Here is a 14,981-nt window from a genome sequence, read left to right as displayed (position 1 = left end):
AAATAGGACCTTTGTCTTCATGTTCCAGAAATCCTGCAACCCTGAAAGGTGGTTTTTTCATAGAATTAAAGAGTAGGAGTTAGAAGAGATCTCACAGGCCATAGATTCTAACCCTCTCATTTTACAAAGGAATTGAGGCATAGGGAGGTTAAGTCACTTACCCAAGGACACACAGCTAATAAATGTCTGAAGCAGAATTTGAACTCAGGTCTTCTTCATTCAAGGGAAAGCACTCCAACCACTACCTAGGATTCAACATCTAAGCTAGAAGGGACCTCAGGTGCAACCTAATCCAAACCGTTCTCTTTACAAATAATAGCTAACATGTATATAGTTTGCAACAGGTAGCTAAGTGTTGCAGTGGATAGAGTTTCCTCATCCGTAAAATGAGCTGGAGGCAAACAGGATTAAGTTACTTGTCCAGGGTCACACAGCTAGTAAGTGTCCAAGGCCAGAGTTGAACTCAGGTCTTCCTGACTCTAGGCCTGGTGCTCTAGTCACTGTGCCACCCAGATGCCCCAGGAATTTCCTCTACAGCATCCCTAACAAATGGTTAACCAGCCTTTAAACAAAAGATCCACATCCTACTGAGGAAGCCTCTGACACCCTCAGGCAGCCCCAATTAGGAAATCCTGTCTCACATGGGGCCAAAATCTGCCTCCTGGCAACTGATACTGTTTATTTGTAAAACTACCTCCTCCTCCTCCCCACACCCTAGGTCTCACTCCCACCTTACCCTGCATCTTTGGAGGGAAATCAGTCATTAGAATTCCTTCTCTTTTTAGCCCACTATATAAAACTCCAAATGGCAGGGGTAGGGGCAGGAATCAAAGGGAAAGGAGCACCAGGGCAATCTGCCCAGAATAGCACCTGCCTGCCCCACAGAAACACTCCCTGGCATGCCCCCAGACTCATGCCTTTAAGCTCAACTTCCTGAAGAAAGAGGGGAGGATGCAAGAGACATGGAACTTTCCTAACTATTCCAGGAGGCTCGGGGATGAAGTTCAAACTCCCCTTACTCTTGGTAATATAAGTCTCAACTAAATCCTTTAATGACAATGTCTAACAATTTGGATAAGCAGGCTGGGCTAATGGGGATATTTCCCTGTAACCAGGAAAAGAAACTAAGTTGTCATACATAGGCATGTGCCCTGAGCATTGCTTCTTATGAGTTAGAACTGATATTGACGCAATCAGAGAACGTAAAATGTCAGAGCTAGCAAGACCTTAGAATATTAGACCCGGAAAAGACCTTAGAACACAGGCTGTCAGAGCTGAGGAAGTTCTTACAACACGGAACACAGAATGTCAGAGCTAGAAGGGAAGCCACATGTCAGAGCTGAAAAGACACCTAGTGTAACCCCTTCATCTAACAGATGAGGAAACTGAGGGCTGGAAAGAGAAGTGACCTGCACTTTTCCAAGTACACTGTAAACATCCTGAGGAAAGGAAATCTGTCCTAGTGTGTCCTCCCTTGTTCTGAGAACAGGACCAGACTCATGGAAGTCTGTGAGAAGAGACACGAGGAACGGCTCAACACTGCAGAAGCTGCTTAGTTTTGTCCTCTGAATATACCTGATGGCTGTCATGGGGTGAAACAGTATGGGCACCATCCCTCCCCAGCTGCCTCTTCCCTCCAGGCCTCTGAGGCTCTGACTCTCTCTGTCTCTCTCTCTGTGTCTGTCTGTCTGTCTGTCTGTCTCTTTCTCAGGCTTCCTGGTTCATTCCTAGGTCCTGAGCTGGAAGGGAACTTCAAAGCCAATCTTCTCATCGATAAGTAAGGAAAAGGGTACAGAATCACGTGTTAATGTGAGCAAAGAAGTCTTTCAGGGCTGAGTGAGAATAACACTTTGCCTAGCCCCATGAGGAGACATTTAGGTTTAACTTGTATGTATTATAATTTCAGCAGCAGGGAGGAGTTAAGAGTTACTTGTTTACATGATTCTAATCCCAATTCTTCCATCTATGAACTTCCTAAATGACCTTCTACTCTCTGAACCTCAATTTATTCTTCTGTGATATGAGAATACACAGATGCTCTCTAAGGTTTGTCCAACTTGTAATATTCTATGTTCTATGTCATAATGCCACTTCCTACCCTATTATATTTCAGGTTTTATGTTCTAAAGCCCCTTCCAGCTCTGACAACCCGTGTCTTTAGGTCCATTCACATTCTATGGAAAAGAGAGTTTAGCATACCAGATGGAGAGTCAAATTTAGAGACACCTGGGCTCAAAATCTCACCCTTAACAGTTGCTAGTTCTGTGATGTTATGTAAGTCACTTAACATGGGGATAATAATACCTACAATTACCTATCTTGCAGGATAAGTGAACATCAGTATTACTGCTGAGGGGACCCAAGGAGATAATGAAGCACTCTGCAATGGTAGGAAAAGGGGTAGCATTAAGTAGTGGATACAAAACTAACCTTAAAGTCAGGAAGACTTGGGTTCTAGTCTGGGCTCAAATCCTGACACATACTGCTCGAGTGACCCTGGGCACTCAGGGCCTCAGACTATAATTTGTAGGACTGTTGCAGATTGGGCATTGGTAGATAGAGGGCATTTCCATCCCAGGAGTTCTCTATAGCCCTGAAATCTCCAGCCTGGATAGCAATAGTAGTCCTAGTAACAGGAAGGGAGACACAGGGCTGGGAAAGCCAGAGAAGATGGTGAGCCAGACCACAAGGGAGGCCCCACAGAGGAGATTCTCACAAATGCAATTATGGAAGGGAGCTCAAGGAAGAAAGCAGAGGACTGGTCCAGAAAGAAGGAATGCCAAGTCAGACTTACTTGATCACTGGAGTGAAAAGGCTATGCAGCCGGCAATAAAGTCTCACACCCTAAGGGAAGAAAGTGAACAAGAATTAATTAAGTACTTACTGTGTGCCAGGCTCTGTGCTAAGGACTTTTTTAAAATATTGTCTCATTTGATCTTTACAACAACGATCCCCATTTTACAGTTACAGAAACTGAGGCAAACAAAGGTTAAATGACTTGCCCAGGGTTACACAGCTAGCAAGTAAGAAACAAACAAGGCTGCCATCAGAGTGCTTCAGTAACCAGCACCCAGAGAACGCGCATCTCCCAAAAGAAGCTTCTCAAAACACTATCCATTCTCTATTATTCTCAGTAATAGAGTGGTTTTGGAGGAGAGAAGGAGAAGCTGGGGGTGGCTGGAGAAGGATAGAGATAACTTAAAACATTAAGTCATTCTCCAACTCATTATGCTTGCCTTGGGAATTAAGCCTGATTACTTTTTGTCTCTAACTCTCTTCTGCTCAATGAATACTGAAGTAAACCTAGATAGAACCTCTGAGAATATGCCAAACAACAGCGTGGGAGCCCAAAGGGGCACCCCTCTCAAAAGAAGCCAGTCTGAGATGGAACATTTGCTTCAGGTCACCTGTCATATTGCATTTGCCCCTTTCTCAAATATTTGCTACGCTAGTGTTTCTTACCGTTAGTGGTACCTGGAGCTTTTCTCCTCTACTGAACAGTAAACTTCACCAGGGCAGGGACAGTGTCTAACTGGTCTCTTTAGCCCCATTCCACAATACAGTATACCGTCCATAACGAAAACTTAATGAAAGTTGGATGAAATTCCTGTGGGGCTAAAGGCTTGACTTTGGGGACTGTGTAGATTAGTCTGAAAAGGTAGTTATGGTACCACTTAATATAAATCACGATTAGGGGCTGTCTTAACAAACGCCCGAGAGATAGTCCCTGAGAAACGAGACAAACAAGTCTGGATTAAGAGAAGGGAGAGAGAGTAAAGGCCAGAGCACAGAATACTGTCCTGGAAAGGTAATCACAAGCTGTCCCTGTGTGATGTGGGATGGGAGATTACCGTGGGAATGCATCAGGGTTGGGGGGAGGGGAGTCAGCAGCACTGAGTCAAATTTCACAGATGTCCAGGAGGTAGAAACAGAAAGACACCCCAGGGGCCTGAGTCAAAAACAGTGACCTTAGTGACTGGGTCTGCAAAGGAGTCCTCCCAGGAGTCTGCTCCACCGGAGGAAGGTAGGAAGGAAATTTTGACTTACTTAAGGGCAATTTGAAAGTCTGTCTTCTGTCCAGCCTCTGCTTTGGGAAGAAACATCCCGCCTTACCAAGACTGGGGGGAAATGAGAAGCCCTGTGACTTGTTGGAGGTGAGCATGAGGACCCAGGAGAGCTGGAAAGAAGCCCCCCACTCAAAGAAAGCTGATAAGGAGCCCATCTTGCTGAGCACCAGAAGCCCAGTACCTTAGACATGATGTCCTCCAGCTCACTTCTGGGTTTATATGTACCGTCGTCATACCGGAACCTGTACATTACTTGTTCGTTCTTAAATTGATGTTTGTCTGAAACTAGAACACAACACACTAATGAGGTGGAAAACCTAAGTCCTCAGAGACCCAAACCATGCTAATCACTATTGCTTCCAGACTCCCAGAAGAAATAACTGAAATTCCCCAGCCTAATCTCTTCCTCATTTGATCTACAGAAAAGTGGCCACTATTCAATCCTATGAAAGAGGACTGTCTACGTTCTTATATGAAACATATATATTATAGATAACTGATGAAAAAAGCCATAACCCATATTTTTAAATGCCAAACAACTAACTGCAGCAGAAAACAATCCTCCTAGGATTGGGTAGTCTTCTTGTTTGGGACTCAAATCCACAATTTTAGTGCCACAAACAAGGTCCCTTTCCCAAATATGCCAACCCTGACCTCTGTGAGGCAAGACGGAAGCAGAAGGGGCAGGTAGGTGGCGCAGTGGATAGAGCACCAGCCCTGAAGTCGGGAGGACCTGAGTTCAAATCCAGCCTCAGACCAAACACTTGACACGTGCTAGCTGTGTGACCTTGGGCAAGTCACTTAACCCCGATTGCATCACCAAAAAAAAAAAAAAGATGAAAGCAGAAAATAGCCAAGGCAGGCTGAGACCCCAGATAAATCAACCTACTGGGCTCTGGTATCCATCATGAGGGCAGATTTTCAAAGACTGCTTTTGGGAGCCTGAGACATGATGGGGCAGCGTGAAGGAAGCCCTTTAACTTACATAAGGCAAGCTTGGGAACATGACTGAGGCATGAGGCCAAAAAGGAAACTTCCCCCATCATTAAGACAGTCCAGGGTATGGTGGGAAGAGCCCAGGACAGAGTCAGAAGGTCATGGTGTTATTTAATTTCATAATCTTCCACCTACCAACTATTTATGTGACCCTGGGGCACAAGGTTACTTCGCTGGGCCTCAATTTCTTCATCTGTCATGTAAGAGGGCTGGACTAGATTATTTCTACAAGAGAGGCATTAAATAAGCAGCCTATGATCCACATAAGCTACTTTTAATGTGCTGAAGTACCAACAAAAATAAACATATAAACTTGTTGTTTTCTAGGAAAGTATGTGACCCACAGGGATCCTTATAAATGGCTTAGTGGGCCCCATTTCTATTTGAGTTTGACCACTATTTTAAAAGACCCCTTTCTAGCTCTGTGTTCTATGTTCTAAGATCCCTTCAAGTTGTGACATCCTATGTTCTAAATTCCTTCCATCTCTGACATTATGTTCTATGTCCTAAAAGTCTCTTTTAGCTGTGACATTATAAATTCCTTTAACAGTATGAATCTATATACACGTGAGGCACAGCCATAACTTTGTGCCTTTGAGCAAGAATAGCAATGACGGCGGCAGGTAGGTGGCACAGTGGATAGAGGGCATGGTCTGAAGTCAGGAAGACCCGAGTCCAAAACTGGCCTCACATACTTACTAGCTGTGTGACCCTGGGCAAATCACTTAACCTCATTTGCCTCAGTTTCCTCATCTGTAAAAGAGCTGGAAAAGGTAATGGCAAACCACTGCAGTATCTTTGCCAAGAAAACCCCAAATAGGGTCATGAAAAATCAGAATGACTAAACAAGTAATGATAGAGAGCACAGTTTTCCCAACATTTAGGCTCCTAACATTAGCACTGGACTCAGCAGGGCTTCCCTGCATCTTAATTAAAGATCAAGGACCTGTGAGAAAGCAAGGCTTCCATTAGTCACCAGAGAAATCCCCTTTAAAGATAAGAGAAAGGTCTCAGCCAGACAGAGCTCAAAGAGGGCATTTATGATTCCGTGATTCTCAAGTCCTAAGAGTCCAATGATAACAACTCATATTTGTATAGAATTTCAAGGCCAACAAAGTCACCTCTTCACAAGTAGGCTGGACTGGCTGATCCCCAAAGGGCCGATCTATCTCTAACCTCTGCATGTAGAACCCCATGAGGATGACTGATTGAGAGCTAGAAGGGATGTTAGAAGGTCAATGAGTCCCTTTCATTTTACAGAGAAGGGAAATGACGACCAGAAGTAGTGAGGTGACTTGCCCAAGGTCACACAGGTAGTAACAGAGACAGGATTTGAAATACAAATATTATTAACTTCATTTTACATGAGAAAACTGTGGTCAAATGACTTGCTCATGGTTATACAGTGACCGTCAAGCTTCTTTGTATTCCATCATACAGATGTCCACCCCAAATTCCCCTTTCTTTCTACTGTTTTTGATGGGCATAGTAGTGACTTTTTGGGGGGGGGGTTAAGTGACTTGCCCAGGGTCACACAGCTAGTAAGTGTTATGCATCTGAGGTCGGATCTGAACTAAGGACCTCCTGACTCCAAGGCTTGAGGTGTATCCACTGCACCACCTAGCTGCCCCAAGAATAGGGATTCTTAAGCAGGAATCTGCAAAACTTTTTAAAAAGTTTTTTGAATGACATATTTCTGTATAATTGTTTTCCTTCGCAACCAGAGTTATTTAATTTTATGCCACTAAAATATTCTTTTAAGAAAGAGTCCACAGACTTCACCAGACTGCCAAAGACATCTATGACACAAAAGAGGTTAAGGGCCCCTACCACAGAGCAGAAGTCTTGAAATACCTACTGTGAGTCCTCTTTTCCTGAAAAAGAGAATCAAAATGCTTGTCTAATTTATCCAGAAATCCTACAGGGCGAGCCCTAGCTGCACTTACCATGTACCTGCCATGTGGGCAAGAAGAAACAAGAACCATAATCAGAATAACTGACACTTAAACAGTTTGTTTAGTTTTACACAGTCCTACATTTTCTGATGACTAACTCTGATAGACTTAGCCCTTCTCAGCAATGCAAGGATCTAAGACATCTCCAAAAGTCTCATGAAGGAAAATGCTATCTCTGCATCCAAAGAAAGAACTACGCAATTTGAATGCAGATCGAAAGCATACTATTTGCTCTTTTTTTCCTTCTGTTTTTTGTTTCCTCTTTCTGGCGGTTCCTCCTATTGGTTCTAATTCTTCCTTACAACATGACTAATGTGAAAATATGTCTAATAGGAATGTTTATGTATAGCCTATATCAGATTGCATGCTGTCTTGGGGAGGGAGCTGGGAGGGAGGGAAAGAAAAATTTTAAACTCAAAAGCTCATGAAGTGATTGCTGATAAATCAAAATAAATTAATAAAAAGTTCTACACAGTCCTTAACAACCATTACCTCATTTGATTTCAAAGAATCATGGGACTCACAGTCCCCTACATCTCCTACCTCCATCATTTCCCCATGCTCCCTGAAGGTCAACTAAGGAACCAAGAGGCTAGAAATCTGACAACAATAGTTTGCTTAAATCCTATAGGAAGAGGAGCCTCCTGACACACCATCAGTATAACCTGTGCTACCAAGGATTTCTATACCCATGGCAATGGTTTAGGTCTGGGCTATTCTCACTCCCTTATCCAAGGTGACTTCTGTAACTCATTGGAAGAAGACTGGTTAGAGTAGCAGAAGGGTGGAAGGGAAGGGTGTGCCCTTCAGACTTGGACAACAGAAGGATCAATGGGAATCATTAGAGTCAGGCTCCAAGCCTGGCTAGAGACTGACAGGAAGTCCCACTGTGCCCCATGTACTCACCATGATGGATGATCCCATTCTCCAGCAGGGCTTGGCCCAAGTTGACCCCTTCCTCTGTTTTGCTTATCTCTCCAATCTCAATGAGCCAAGAAACAAATTCACTGCAGGATGGAGACAGATCTGTTGAATCAATTCAACTACCCATGTGCCCAAGGCTTCAGGACAAATATAAGAGAAAGTACTGCTCCTCACCTACGATCATCTGGTACACCATCATTTCTTAGGGATAAAGGAGGGGAAAAGAGGGGGAGGGTCTCCTACTGCCAAAGGAAAATGAAAATGCACAATGGAACCACTTTCACATCCCATCATCCCCATCAATCAACTCTTTGCTATTTACCTATTCCCAACATCCTCGGGCCCACAGGATCTCCTAAAACTATGCTTTAGGGCCATCGCTGCTTTACTGATTATGAAGTCAGAGAGTACAAGTACACATGACCGACTAAATCTAGTCAGCCCCAGAACCCATATCAATGCTTCACATATCATCCAACCCTCCACCTCAGCCACTCAGTCATACAGTGATCAAGAGTGCTAGCCTTAAGGAGTCAGAAAGACCCGAGTTCAAATCCAGCCTCAGACACTTGCTAGCTGTGTGACTCTGGACCAGTCACTTAACCTCTTTTGTCTCAGTTCCCTCTCCTATAAAATGGGGGTAATAACAGCACCTATCTAAGAGAGTTGTTATGAAAATCAAATGAGATAATTTAGGTACCACATTTTGTTAATCTTAAAGCAATACATAAATGCTAACCAAGGCCACCTGCTTGCTGTCTGCCCTGCCAAGACATTCTTATCAGCTGTTCCTAGAGCAAGATGAGGGAATCAGGTGTGGTGGTGGTGGTGTGTGTGTGTGTGTTTGGGGGGGGGGGGCAAGTCAGTGCCACCACTGCTTCTTTAAAGTAATGTCATGCATCTCCCTTATGACTCTACTCATCATCTTGTGACACTTTGGGGGCCACGAACCCCTTATGTATGTTGTGCTTTGAGGGCAGGAACTTTTCTGCTTTTGTGTCTCCTCAAAGCATTGCACAGTGCTTGACCCAAAAGTGCTTAGTAAATACCAGTCATTTATTCATTCATGGGCCAACAGTTTTTTCTTGTTCCCTGGTATGGAGGGAGCATGATAGAGGAAACAAGAGTCCTGAACTTGAGTTCTTGTCCCAGCTCTGACAAGGACTCAGTGACTGACCCTGACCAAGTGAATTCCTCACTGTGTGTCTCAGTGTCTTCATTTGCAAAATTAAAGACCAAATTCATAGATCTCTAGGGTGCCTCCCTGCTCTGACATTTCATGAAGATATGAGTCAGCAGGTACCCATAGGGAAATAGTAATAACAAGAGCCAGCATTTACCTAGCATTTTAAGACCTGCAAAGCACTTTATATATTATTTGATCCTCACAACAAGCCTTCGAAAAGCAGGTGCTATGAATACCCCCATTTTACAGATGAGGAAAAGTGACTTGCCCAGGCTACTAAATTCTGTGACAGGATTTGCACTCAGGTCTTCTTGACTCCAGGTCCAACATTCTATCCGCTGTGGTACCTGTATGTACCCTGTTGTCCACTGCTATGAGCTGACTGAAAAGGCAAAGTTGACAAGATCCCTAAAAATGCTTTTCCTTCACAGACAGACAGACGACAGACACACACACACACACACACACACACACGTCACTGAAGGACACTAACAAAGCAACATATAAGTGTGAGTAGGCAGACAATGGAGGGAACACGGAGTAAAGAACAAGTTAATTCAAGAAGACTTCCTAGACAAAATGAGTTTTGCAGGAATTTCCTGGGGCAAGCAGTTGGATTAAGTTGGATTAAGATTGTTTCTAAGGTCCCAACTCTACGATTCTAGTACTCTGGGGATTAAAAGAGATTCTGTGTTGAAGTTATGGTCACAGGACCAGAGATTTAAAGATGCAAAGAAATTTGGAGATCACGAATCACATCATCCAACTCCCTCGTTTTACTGGAGTCCAGAGACTAAGTGTCTTCCTTGAGGTCACACAGGCAGAACAGAACAGAGTGGGGATTTAAATCCAGAAGTTGAAACTCCAAACCTGATGCACTATACTTCTCTGAATAAGTCTATAACTCTATGAGTCTGGGATTCTATGAGTCTAAAGTTCTAAGATTTCAAAATCTGGCTGAAGCTGCTAGTTTAAGAGAGAGAATGACTTGAACTCAATCTAAGGGGATGGTTCCAGGAAGCACCAAGAGTTAGCTGGGCCAAGGAATAGAGATGGCTTTCTCCAGTAGATGCTTCATCTCCATAATTACTGTCAACCTTCCGGGCGGGATGGGGCCCCTACAAGGACTCCCCAGGCCCCAGCCCATCTATGAGCTTACTCGGGGCTTACATCAGAAATATGTTACTCTTGGGACCAGGAACAAAAGGAATAGCTAAGAGCCAAACAGTCTCCAAGAAATCTGGGTCCAATAAAGCCTGGCCGCTGCTGCCAAATCAAAAAGGGTTTGTTGCCTATCAAGAGCAGCATTCCAGCCTCCCTCCGCTGGGGCTGAAAATATTTTTAGCCTTTCAATGTTTTGCTGAAGTAGAGTGCCTGACTCATCCATCTGTAGGTAGGTGCATGTGTTTGAGGGGCAGACTAGACCTGGGGAGGGGAATAAAAATTACTCTGTTCCTGGGGAGAAGCCCCATGGGGAACATAAATTGCTCTAGGGCTTCCTGCCCACACTCAGCCTCAGTCCCCCTAGTAGTTTCTTAAAGTCCAGGAAAACAGGGGAGAGAGAGATTTTTTTTTGCAACCAGCTACAGAGAACAACAGATGTTTCTCACCCACATAAGGGAACCGGAGACAGCTGCCCCCATATTGCCCCATTCTGTGCCAAGGTCTGGGATCATTCACAGGCCTCAGGTCCAGTAGAGGGTGGAGGGGAGTACTTCACTGCTGGCTGGACGAGCCTGGCACAGGCCAGTTTATCATCACATGGTCTATGTTTCTGTCTGACCTTGTGACAAGCACTTCAGCCCAGACTAAGGAACAAGAGTTTATTTGGTGAGTCAGGTGGCAAATAAGGAAAAACTTCCTAACAAGTAGAGTTCTCCAAAAGTGGAATAAGCTAGTGGGGAGGCAGGGAGTTTGCTATCTCAAGGGGTCTTAAGGGAAGGCTAAACAATCCCTGGTCAGGGGATCTACACTGTAGAGATCTACAGGGATCTACACTGTAGAGAGCATTCCTGATGTAGAAAGGGTAAATTAAATGACCTCTGAGATTTCTTCCAACTTTGAAACTGGTTCTATGAAGTTTCAAGAGTCCTCATGGTGAAAAAGAGGGTGCCCCTGCTGATCACGTTAACTTAACCCGTAAGCACCTGACCAGTTTATTTTGCTATTAAACCCAAGAAACAAAAAACACATTTTCGGCCAGCTTGATCAAGTCACCATTATATCAACATGCCTTAGAGAAGGGGCTCTTAACCTGAGGTCTTCTAAAGTGTATGTGGATATATTTCAGGAAGCCTATAAATTCCATCTTTATTTTCACTAACCTCTAACTGAAATTGAACATTTCCTTCAATTATTTAAAAACATCTGATGAGAAGGGGCCCTTAGAGATTCAGTCCAATGACCAATGCCACACCCAAAGTTACAAAGTCCTGCATTACAGAAGATCACAAATCAGAGAAAAGAATGTAAAAGTTGGCAAGGACCTTGGAGAGAGCATCAGTCCCTAGAGGACATGGCCATTCTGCTTCTGATTTCGTATCCAGTGTCTAGCACAGTGCCTTGCACATAACAGAGTAAATGTCGAATGAGGTGAACTGAGTCTAACCCCACCCCCATTATACAAATGGAGAGACCTAGAGGGGTGAGGTGGCTTGCTCAGGAACAGTCAGCATTCAAATGCAAGTTCTTTGATTCCAAATCCAGTCCCATTTCCATTACATCACACTGCTTCCCTCCCTCATCCTGAAAGCCCCCCTTCTCTCCCATCCAAACCCAACCTATCCTTTTAGGACTAGTTCAAATCTCAGTATATTATAGGGTTCTGCAGTAACTACAGCTCACTATGGTTTAAGGTATAGATGGGAAGGAGAATAATCAGGATGGGAGATATATTTGCAGTGGACAATGATCAAGGATAGGGCTTGTGGTTGAACCCCAATAATCCTTCCCTGATCGTCCCAGCACAAAGTGAGCACTTTCTCCTCTGACCTCCAATGGCCTGGCATTGAAAATCTACAAACTGAACTCTTGCCTCGGTCTACCTGGGAGTCATTTGTGGTTTTTTCATGGGCTATGTTTTGTCTTCCCATTTAGACCATGGTCTCCTCAAGGGCCAGCTACATGTCTGTATGTACAGACATGGTACTTGATAAACCACAGAATCATAAAGCATTAGACCTAGAAAGGGCCATAGAAAGCACCTGGCTCAAACCCTTTCATTTCCTAAGCTGGGTAAGCTGACTTAGGAAGTGACTTAGCCAAAGCCACCTGGCAACTCAACAGTAGAGTAAGGCAGGACACAGCCGCAGGTCTCCCCATTCTCAATCCAAGGCTCCTTCTGCTATGCCCCTTCCTAGGCACAGCACCAAGGGCTAACATGTGTCTTGAAAGGTAACACGATAGAAAGGAAAAAAGCACTGAAAGTGTTAAAAGACATAGGTTTGAATCTGAGCTCTGCCATTAACTGCCCTTGTAACTTGAGGCAAGTTATAGCTTTTTTTGTCTCATTAGTTAAATAAAAGGGGCAGACTAGATTATGTCTACTGTCCCCTAGATCCTAAGAAAACCACCTGATACCTGCAGCCAACTCGATAAGGATGCTGGCTCTTTAAGAGACACACACCAACCAGAGGTGAGAAGGTTACAAGAGCTGGCTCCAAGGGTGAAGAGCATGGGGCAAGGAGAAAAGAGGCAGAGGAGCATCATCAGAGGCCTGGGACTTACTTGCCAAGGAAGCACTTGGGGACGGTGCTCAGCTTCCTCCTCCGGTCTTTGATGAGGTTCACCTTCTTACTCATCATCATATGGTACAGCTTCTCTCCCTTCTCAGCAATCATGACGTAGGCATCCCGCTCCATGCCCAGCTTGAGACCTGGCACAAAGTCAATCGGTCAGTCCACAAGCATTTATGGAGAACCTACTATGTGCCAAACACTGCACTAAGTGATGAGAGTACAAACAAAGTGAAAGGATGGTGCCTGCTCTAGAGGAGCTCACAGCCAGGTGAGGGAGACAACAGGCAGATAGCTAGGGACTAAGCATATAGTAGAATTAAGGGGTATAGGCAAAGAGTTCTTGTAGAAGGTAGGACTGAAGGAAGACAAGAGGCAGAGATGAGTAAGGAGAGAGTCCCAGGCCTAGGGAACCACAAATGACAATGCCCAGGGATGAGACAGGGGGCATCAAGGACAAGGAACAGTAAGGAAGACGGTATCACTAGATCACACAGTTACGCTGGGGGATAGACGTGGAGAGGAACACTGTAATGTACAAGTTTACAAAAGGAGGAGGAGGCCAGGTCATGAAGGGCTTTATAAGCCAAACCAAAGACTTTAGATTTTATTGTGAAGGTGCCATTGGAGCTGATTGAATTCAAGTGATGACGTGGTCAGATATGTACTTTAGAAAGATCAAATTGATAATGAAGGATACACTGGCACGGGGCGAATCTAGACAGACACCAACCAGCACGCTACTATAACGGTCCAGCAATGAGGTGAGCTTGGACCAGGGTGATCGTAGCATCAGAGAGAACAGAATCACATGTGAGAGATACTGTGGAGGTAGAAACAGGACTTGGCAAAGAATGGAGAGTGAGAGAAGAAAAAAAAAGTCCAAAGAATAGAGCCAATATCCTTGGGGGCCTGGGAAGGTTCCCACTACCATCACCACTTCCTCCAAGGGGGTGTCACGAGGTAACAAGGAGAGACGGAACTTAGAAAGCAGGTGATAAAAAACCTACAACATGAAGCATTTCGTGTAAGGCCAGAAGGTATTCATGGAAGATTGGCCCAGGTCCTAGACGGAAATGAGACCTGAATAGAAAGGAGAGGAAAAAATGGAATTGCTCTCAGCTCCGACCAATTCTAGCCACAGGCCAGGGTCCCAAAATACAACCCTCAACCATACCTCCATCATGTCTCTTCTGTACCTTAAACTTGATGAACATACTAGGTCAAGACCACAGCCCCCAACATTAACCATGCTGTACTTCTGCCATATCTCTAAACTATGACCATCTTTTAACCCCAAACTTGATGGAAAACCCCCTAGGCCAAGAACATAAACTCCAACACTGGCCATTCACTACCCCATCCACATCTATTCACTATCCACCTATGCTATACCTTCAAACATGACCATTCCAATAGAATATAAGCTCCCTGAGGGCAGGGGCCATTTCATCTTTTTTTTATTTGTATTACCAACACTTAGCACAATGCCTGGCACATATTAGTCCTTTAATAAGTACTTGTTGATTGATTCTTCACCCTGAATCTAAGCCAAGACCAAAAAGTCCAACATCGACCATTCTCTATCCCAAATTCTCCATTCTCCATTCCAATCATACCCTCTAACAATGCCCTTTTCCATTATAACCATACCTTAAACCTTAACTGTGTAGCCTTGGGTAAATTACTTGACCTCTCCGGGCCTTGGTAGCCTCATCTGTACAATGAGGGAGATGGACTTAATGACCTCAAAGTTCTCTTCCAGTTCCAAGTATAGAAGCCTATTCACTCTCCTAAACATAACCTGCAGGTGTGCATGCATGTATGAATGCACATAGACACACACTGAGAACACAACATCTAATACTCAGCAATCCCTACTCCAGTCACACCCCTAATCCTTGCTACTTGCTACTCCAGTCATAGCTCCTACCACTACTACTTTCCATCTCAATTCTGTGCACGTGCACACGCCTACTTTGTGTTCCCACTGACTCCTCTGGAAGCTGGTGGGCCCCCAAAGAGGGCAAGATAAGGCCAACTGTCAGAGCTGTTTCCTGGCCCTTCCCCATACACACACACACACACACACACACACACACACACACACACACACACA

The 14,981-nt window shown here is 44.4% G+C and overlaps 1 protein-coding gene across 1 annotated transcript in view; it reads right to left on the bottom strand.

Annotated features, from left to right (window-relative positions):
• Positions 1-14,981, bottom strand: part of PREX1 (phosphatidylinositol-3,4,5-trisphosphate dependent Rac exchange factor 1) — a 243,998-nt gene that overhangs the window by 75,441 nt on the left and 153,576 nt on the right. Inside the window, exons 10-13 of the mRNA XM_027851373.1 lie at positions 12,855-13,002; positions 7,925-8,025; positions 4,249-4,352; positions 2,795-2,844 (exon numbers count right to left, since the gene is read on the bottom strand). Of these exons, the coding sequence (XP_027707174.1) occupies positions 2,795-2,844; positions 4,249-4,352; positions 7,925-8,025; positions 12,855-13,002 (403 nt within the window). The remainder of the gene's footprint in view (positions 1-2,794; positions 2,845-4,248; positions 4,353-7,924; positions 8,026-12,854; positions 13,003-14,981) is intronic.

This window comes from Vombatus ursinus, unplaced genomic scaffold (assembly GCF_900497805.2).
Source record: "Vombatus ursinus unplaced genomic scaffold, bare-nosed wombat genome assembly UNPS02000580.1, whole genome shotgun sequence".
Classification (NCBI taxonomy): domain Eukaryota; kingdom Metazoa; phylum Chordata; class Mammalia; order Diprotodontia; family Vombatidae; genus Vombatus; species Vombatus ursinus.
This window is presented reverse-complemented; position numbering and strand designations above follow the sequence as displayed.